Source organism: Electrona antarctica (genome assembly GCF_951216825.1).
Source record: "Electrona antarctica genome assembly, chromosome: 18".
In the NCBI taxonomy this organism is placed as follows: domain Eukaryota; kingdom Metazoa; phylum Chordata; class Actinopteri; order Myctophiformes; family Myctophidae; genus Electrona; species Electrona antarctica.
The window spans coordinates 25,473,445-25,481,355 of record NC_136799.1 but is presented as its reverse complement, the minus strand read 5'-3'; the positions used below and the strand labels follow the sequence as shown (position 1 = coordinate 25,481,355).

General features: G+C 42.6%; 1 protein-coding gene across 1 annotated transcript; it reads right to left on the bottom strand.

The window, feature by feature from the left end:
• Positions 1-475: 475 nt before the first annotated feature.
• Positions 476-649, bottom strand: LOC306942104 (DNA-directed RNA polymerases I, II, and III subunit RPABC4-like; the record flags this gene model as incomplete). Its single annotated transcript, XM_079527816.1, has 1 exon — positions 476-649. The coding sequence occupies one exon, from the start codon at positions 647-649 to the stop codon at positions 476-478; it is 174 nt and encodes a 57-aa protein (XP_079383942.1).
• Between the last annotated feature and the right edge of the window lie 7,262 nt (positions 650-7,911).

Sequence of the window (7,911 nt, the reverse complement as noted above, 5' to 3'; positions counted from 1 at the left end):
GACCAGGGGTGGATTCTACATGTGGGCCTGGGTGGACCAGATCTAATTCGGGCCCAACCGGACAGGAGGCCCTCCAGGCTTTCTCCACCATATGAGATCCATGAAATCTATGGTTCACCACTGGGTGCCGTAGTTGCGTCCGGCAACCACTTGTGATTCCAGACACAGTCATGTTCCAGATGTGTTGCAGAAGCAGCAAGTGTGCATGCTCCGCTAAAAGTACGGGTTTGGTCTCTTTTTTCCATGTGCCGCTCATTGAAAACAGTCAGTGAAGAGAATTTGGCATCATTCATCATCATTATATCTTTAGGCATAAAAAAATAAGCCCAGTCATTAGACACATCCTGTCCATCCTCTCCACCTTTCTGGATAACTGCTGATGCGACCAACTTCACAATCAACACTTGTGTGGAGGCCTCAGTATCCTCTGACAGCAACACATGTCGTAACATGATCAACGGCACTGCCTCTCTCTTCACCGAGCATCAAAAACCACCAATCTGTTTGTTCTTTTCTTGTACATAATTATGTAGGCACAATGTCTGCATCGGATGGGCTCACGGACTTTGATTTCATTTTCAGTGTGGCATTCTCCACATATGTAAATCATAGGTTTCTTAGGAAGTTGCGGGAGTTTTTGTGGATCCATGTTTGACATCAAAGAAATAAACAATCCAGCAAAACAATTGGAATAATTTCTGTAATTATGAAAGATGATATTTAGCGTAATAATTATAAAGCTTTGCATACAAGGTGTGACATAGACTCAGCCAAACACGTAAGGTTGAAAATGTAACACAATAACCATATATGTCTTTGCCAGTTTTTTGTGTGTCTCTATATTTGGTCAAGATTGACATCAACAACATCAGATCAGATATCTACAGGGAGGCCACATTGTGTCCTTTATAACATGCTGCTTTTTTACAGCATGGACATAGGCGGATCTAGAGATAAAGGACCCTGGGACACCAACATGTGAAGGTTTTTGGAGACCTCCCTCTGGAAGCCTTATGGATACACTGAGGGTTTAAACACATCATATGTATCATATGATGGTTTAAGACAGGGGTTTTCAACAGGTCGTCCGTGGAGGTATTGCATGTGGTCCCTTTTTTACATCTTCTTTCTACTAGTTGAGAAAAGTGAGAGGTCAAGAAATTCAACAGAAAAAGGGAGTTAAAATCTCAAGAGGGGGAAGTTCACCGGAATGTCTGGATGAGTCATTATTATTATAAAATTATTAGTCAATGGACCATTGGTTCAGAGTTGAAACACAGTGGGAAGTTGTATACACATGGGTCCTCATTCACAACGGCGTTTACGCTCATAAAGTGACGTTACGTGAGCGGAGCGTGAGCGGACAGGCATTTACGTGGATTCCCACATTACGTGGGAATTCATGAACTTGAACGTGAACTTGACGGTGACGTGGGTTGGTCGGAAATTCCGCTGAAAGCTGCGCCACCTCTCATGGTCGTGTACGGCTTGCGTAGATTTATTAAGAAGGCTTTAGTCTTCATGCTGAATCAATTAAAAGTCCCCAAATCTCAGATAAAATATATAGGCATGTGTCCCCAACATTGGTCGCACATAAAAAAAATATAGCCTATATAAAAGCCAAGTATCACTTGTATGCCTAAATGCATGCATTCTAGAGGCAGGTTAGCCTAGAGTGTCATACAGAAACTGCCCCTGCAAGCCCGACACCTTTTTTATTTATTTATTAGGATATTTCTAGCATGCGCGATTGCGCTGCTCACTTGACAGCTTTCTACTCGCAGTGCAACGCGCTGTGAGCTTGTAGATCGGCTCTCGCAGTCTCGCGGACTCGCGCTGCATGTTAAAAAACAAACTCACAATTATAATAAGAACATACACTTATCTGCATTCTGCACTGTACGAATCCAACGTTGTTTAGTGTAGTAATGTCTGCAGTATAGGCCTATTTAAATTGTTTCGTTATGGAGCTCCTTTGAGTCAGTCTGACTGTCGGTGCGTGTGTGTGTGTGTGTGTGTGGGGGGGGGATTAGCCCTATATAAAAAATAGAAGACCACATTAGCCTATTTGAATGAATGGCATCAGCGTGTTTGAAAGTCGGCCAGTCATATCATAGTTTTAAGCCAGCTCACCTCCACTCGCGCTTGTTCACAAACATGACGGACAGACAGACAAGAAAGGCTGTTGATGATGATTATTATTACCACTGTAACTCGCTGATCAGCATGTTGACAGAGACTCAGCCAATTAAAGTTTCACGTAGGCCTAAATGCATTTGCTGCAAGCACCTATCTGCCTCCATTTGCGTCGTGGTATTAATTTATAATATGTATATTGATCACATGCGGACGCCACACAGAATAGCCAACTCTTACCTGCAGATGAGGAAACATACAACGTAGTTGGGTCGGATGAAATATAGCCTTAAGTCCAAATCCCACAAGAAAAAAAAGAAAGAAAATATGTCCTGTGTCCATGCATGTCCGGATATATTTGCTTTCCAAATCCGACAGTGCAGGGCAGGGAATCAATCACCGCAGTAGACTAATCAATAGGGCCTTTTATCATTGCCGAGTTTTAATATAGCATTTGGTTGTGTGGTGAACAATACAAATTAACTTCTTTCTCATTATGTGAAAGTAACTGTAACATCAGTTAACTTATTAACGTTCTGACATTTAACAAGGAGTGAAGCAATGCGTGCCAAGTTGGCAAGTTTCGTTTATAATTATATACAAAACTTGCGCTGTTTGCTTGAAGATCTGTCCATGCAGAGACCCGCCTGTCAAAATTAACTGCTCTACAAGCTCATCGCGGCTGTTGTATATAATTTAAAGCCCGGTGCAGGCTATGATGACGTATTTCGATATTTCCTGTTGCCTTATATGGTGTGGGATGGGCGTTCTAACCAGGCGACACCAGGCGAATCGCTTGGGAAAAATGCGGAAAGGCTACACTCTGCGATCCGCACAAATGAAGTGATTACACCAGCTTCCCTGAATACGACGGGAGCAAATCGCAGCGTGATCGGACAGAGAAATACGATGATATTTAGTATCTGTTTACGCATACGTTACACTGCGGTGTATTTCTCCTTTGTGAATGAGGACCATGGGGTGCATAGCAAGTGTTACAAAAGCACTAATCTTAGCCCATATCCCCACCCAACATGACAGTGGTCCCCAGGTTGATTCTAAGTCAGGGTGGCGGTCCCTCATTCACAATCAGTTGAAAACCACTGGTTTAGGACATTTGGGGTTATTTTATTGACATGATAAGCCCATTACTGGCAAAAAGTTAAAAGGTAATAACTGTTATTAACTAGATAAAGTGCACCTCGGGGCACAGGTCTCCACTATAATAGGCCAATGTGAAAAGGGTGCCATTTCTTCTTACGCCTTGGATGGCAATTGGATGGCATTTTGTTCCAAAAATGTGTTTAGCAAAAATCCATCTGTTGGTGGCGCTATAACAGGCCAATGTGAAAAGGGTGGGATATATTCCTCAGCCTAGTAGGAAAGTCAGTGAAAGATTTCACGTAAATTGCACGCTGCGTTCATGATTTGTGGCTTTTTGTTCAAAACGGGCCAATCCTGCAAACTTTGAAAGCCAATGTTAGCCAATTAGGATGGAATATGAAATATCGGACAGATCTGTCTTGAGCACATGACTATAGAGATAGTGTGTAACGATTTGCGGGATTTTTGGACAGAATCTGGAGGAGTAATATAAAAATGTTGTGGCGCTATAACAGGCCGTTCTGGAAAATTTGGCATCGTTGGCATCCAGGGACTGTGTGTGCAAAACATACTCTCTCAACATACCTCCGGCCTGGTGGAGACAATTATAGGTCCTCATTCACAAAGGAGAAATACACCGCAGTGTAACGTATGCGTAAACAGATACTAAATATCATCGTATTTCTCTGTCCGATCACGCTGCGATTTGCTCCCGTCGTATTCAGGGAAGCTGGTGTAATCACTTCATTTGTGCGGATCGCAGAGTGTAGCCTTTCCGCATTTTTCCCAAGCGATTCGCCTGGTGTCGCCTGGTTAGAACGCCCATCCCACACCATATAAGGCAACAGGAAATATCGAAATACGTCATCATAGCCTGGAACAGCCGCGATGAGCTTGTAGAGCAGTTAATTTTGACAGGCGGGTCTCTGCACGGACAGATCTTCAAGCAAACAGCGCGAGTTATATGTATATAATTATAAACGAAACTTGCCAACTTGGCACGCATTACTTCACTCCTTGTTAAATGTCAGAACGTTAATAAGTTAACTGATGTTACAGTTACTTTCACATAATGAGAAAGAAGTTAATTTGTACTGTTCACCACACGACCAAATGCTATATTAAAACTCGGCAATGATAAAAGGCCCTATTGATTAGTCTACTGTGGTGATTGATTTCCTGCAATCCCGTCGGATTTGGAAAGCAAATATATGGACATGCATGGACACAGGACATATTTTCTTTCTTTTTTTTCTTGTGGGATTAATTCGTTTTTGGACTAAAGGCTATAGGCTATTTCATCCGATCCAACTACGTTGTATGTTTCCTCAGCTGCAGGTTAGAGTTGGCTATTCTGTGTGGCGTCCGCATGTGATCAATATACATTATTATAAATTAATACCACGACGCAAATGGAGGCAGATAGGTGCTTGCAGCAAAGGCATTTAGGCCTACGTGAAACTTTAATTGGCTGAGTCTTTGTCAACATGCTGATCAGCGAGTTACAGTGGCAATAATAATCATCATCAACAGCCTTTCTTGTCTGTCTGTCCGTCATGTTTGTGAACAAGCGCGAGTGGAGGTGAGCTGGCTTAAAACTATGATATGACTGACTGGCCGACTTTCAAACACGCTGATGCCATTCATTCAAATAGGCTAATGTGGTCTTCTATTTTTTAGATAGGGCTAATTCCCCCCCCCCCCACACACACACACACACACACACACCGACAGTCAGACTGACTCAAAGGAGCTCCGTAACAAAACAATTTCAATAGGCCTACTGCAGGCATTACTACACTAAACAACGTTGGATTCGTACAGTGCAGAATGCAGCTAAGTGTATGTTCTTATTGTAATTGCAAGTTTGTTTTTTAACATGCAGCGCGAGCCGATCTACAAGCTCACAACGCGTTGCACTGTGAGTAGAAAGCTGTCAAGTGAGCAGCGCAATCGGGCATGCTAGAAATATCCTAATAAATAAATAAAAAGGTGTCGGGCTCGGGGGCAGTTTCTGTATGGGACTCTAGGCTAACTTGCCTCTAGAATGCATGCATTTAGGCATACACGTGATACTTGGCTTTTATATAAGCTATCTTTTTTTTATGTGCTGACCAATATTTTGGACACATGCGCCTACATATTTTATCTGAGATTTGGGGACTTTTAATTGATTCAGCATGAAGACTAAAGCCTTCTGAATAAATCTACGCAAGCAGTACACGACCATGAGAGGTGGCGCAGCTTTCAGCGGAATTTCCGACCAACCCACGTCACCGTCAAGTTCACGTTCATGTTCATGAATTCCCACGTAATGTGGGAATGCACGTAAATGCCTGTCCGCTCACGCTCCGCTCACGTAACGTCACTTTATGAGCGTAAACGCCGTTGTAAATGAGGACCAATTACACATATCTGGCTCAATGTCTTTGGGGGTGACATGCTATTTGCATTGTACATCAACACGAGTATTTTGCGCATGTCTCATGTAAAATGAGACGTGGAAATGTTTGAGGTTGAAGACCAGGCATGCTGCAGCATATCAATAAAGCCAAATAAAAATACAGAATAGTTGTACATAATGGGCCTCATTCACAACGGCGTTTACGCTCATAACGTTACGTAACGTGAGCGGAGCGTGAGCGGACAGGCATTTACGTGGATTCCCACATTACGTGGGAATTCATGAAGTTGAACGTGAACTTGACGGTGACGTTGTTTGGTCGGAAACTCCGCTATAAGCTGCGCCAGCTCTCATGGTCGTGTACTGCTTGCGTAGATTTATTCAGAAGGCTTTAGTCTTCATGCTGACTCAATTAAAAGTCCCCAAACCTCAGATAAAATATGTAGGCATGTGTCAACATTGGTCAGCACATAAAAAAAATGATAGCTTATATAAAAGCCAAGTATCACTTGTATGCCTAAATGCAAGCATTCTAGAGGCAGGTTAGCCTAGAGTCCCATACAGAAACTGCCCCTGCAAGCCCGACACCTTTTTATTTATTTATTAGGATATTTCTAGCATGCGCGATTGCGCTGCTCACTTGACAGCTTTCTACTCGCAGTGCAACGCGTTGTGAGCTTGTAGATCGGCTCTCGCGGACTCGCGCTGCATGTTAAAAAACAAACTCACAATTATTATAAGAACATACACTTATCTGCATTCTGCACTGTACGAATCCAACGTTGTTCAGTGTAGTAATGCCTGCAGTAGGCCTATTGAAATTGTTGTGTTACGGAGCTCCTTTGAGTCACACTGTCGGTGTGTGTGTGTGTGTGTGTGTGTGTGTGTGTGTGTGTGTGTGTGTGTGTGTGTGTGTGTGTGTGTGTGTGTGTGTGGACAGTCCAAAGTGGGTGAAATTCACATTGGAAAATGAATATAACGGCGAGCCTGGCCCGGACAGAACAGATTATTTCTATGGTTCACAGACATGCCGGTCTGACAGACAGACAGCAGTCACGAGGGCTAATTAGCCCTATAAAAATATAGAAGTCCACATTATTGCATCAGCGCGTGCAATTCGGCCAGTCATAGTTTTAAGCCCGTGCACCTTAATTAATTATAATATGGGGAACTTATAGCTAGGCTGTAGGCTACTACATTGATCTCATCATGAGATCAATCAAGTTTGGTGCCAAATGTCCCGTTAATCATTTTAATTTTTAATATGACGACATCATGAAATGAACCTGCACTTAGATCTGACAAAGCGGAGGCTACCCGCCGTATATGGTTGAACATTTAAATAGCTATAGGCCTATGCCTACGTGTCCATGATCAGAACAAATCCATTCTCCACATGGCATTCAGACAGATGACAGTGAGATGATATTAATCTATTCCCCGCATGAATCAATGCAGCTCTGATAAAAATATCGGATATATGTTTTACCTCTGCAAAGGTGTGAGTGAGCAATTGTTCAATAGAAAAGAAAAGGCTTTATAATATAATTGCCAAGTATAGGCTAGCTTGCTGCCTTGGTCCCGAACTTAAATAAATAAATGGCCAAGCTGCATTTTATACAGTAAGTCAGCTTGCCATTGCTGTAGCGGTGCGGAGCAGCGTTCACCGTTTTGTAAGCTTGGGAAAATGATTTATATAGTTTAATGGTAGGCTATAGACAATATAAAGAATCACGCACAAATGTAATGGTATATGGATGTAAAAAAAGAGACTGCAGGTGGTGGTCGTCGCTCCAGCGCTTGACATGGTCAGATCATTTTCTTTTAATTTCCTAATATAGCCTAATTTCTTTCCAGCAATCATTTTTATTTTAATTTGTGAAGCCACTATACTGGAAAATATCATTATTTTGTTGCATTCCGTCAGGAGGACCTCTATTTCGTTTGAGCTGTAAGGCCTATAGTTCTTTTTTGTTTTTTTTACTGCTGTCTGCTGAGTCATGCTTGACGCCTTTTATGGTGTGAAATGGGGCGTGGATCAATGCAAATGAAGTTATCCGCTGATTTTCCGATCATTTGGCACCCGCTCGCATTCACCTGCGTACCTCACAACATACACCTGCGTACCTGTGGTACACACCGCTCTTTGAATTGCACGGCAAAACAACGTTGCGTGATCGGACGGAATTTCCCGCATCTGTTTACGCTTCCGTTACGCTTCCGATACACTCTGGCGTATTTCTCCTTTGTGAATGAGGACCAATATG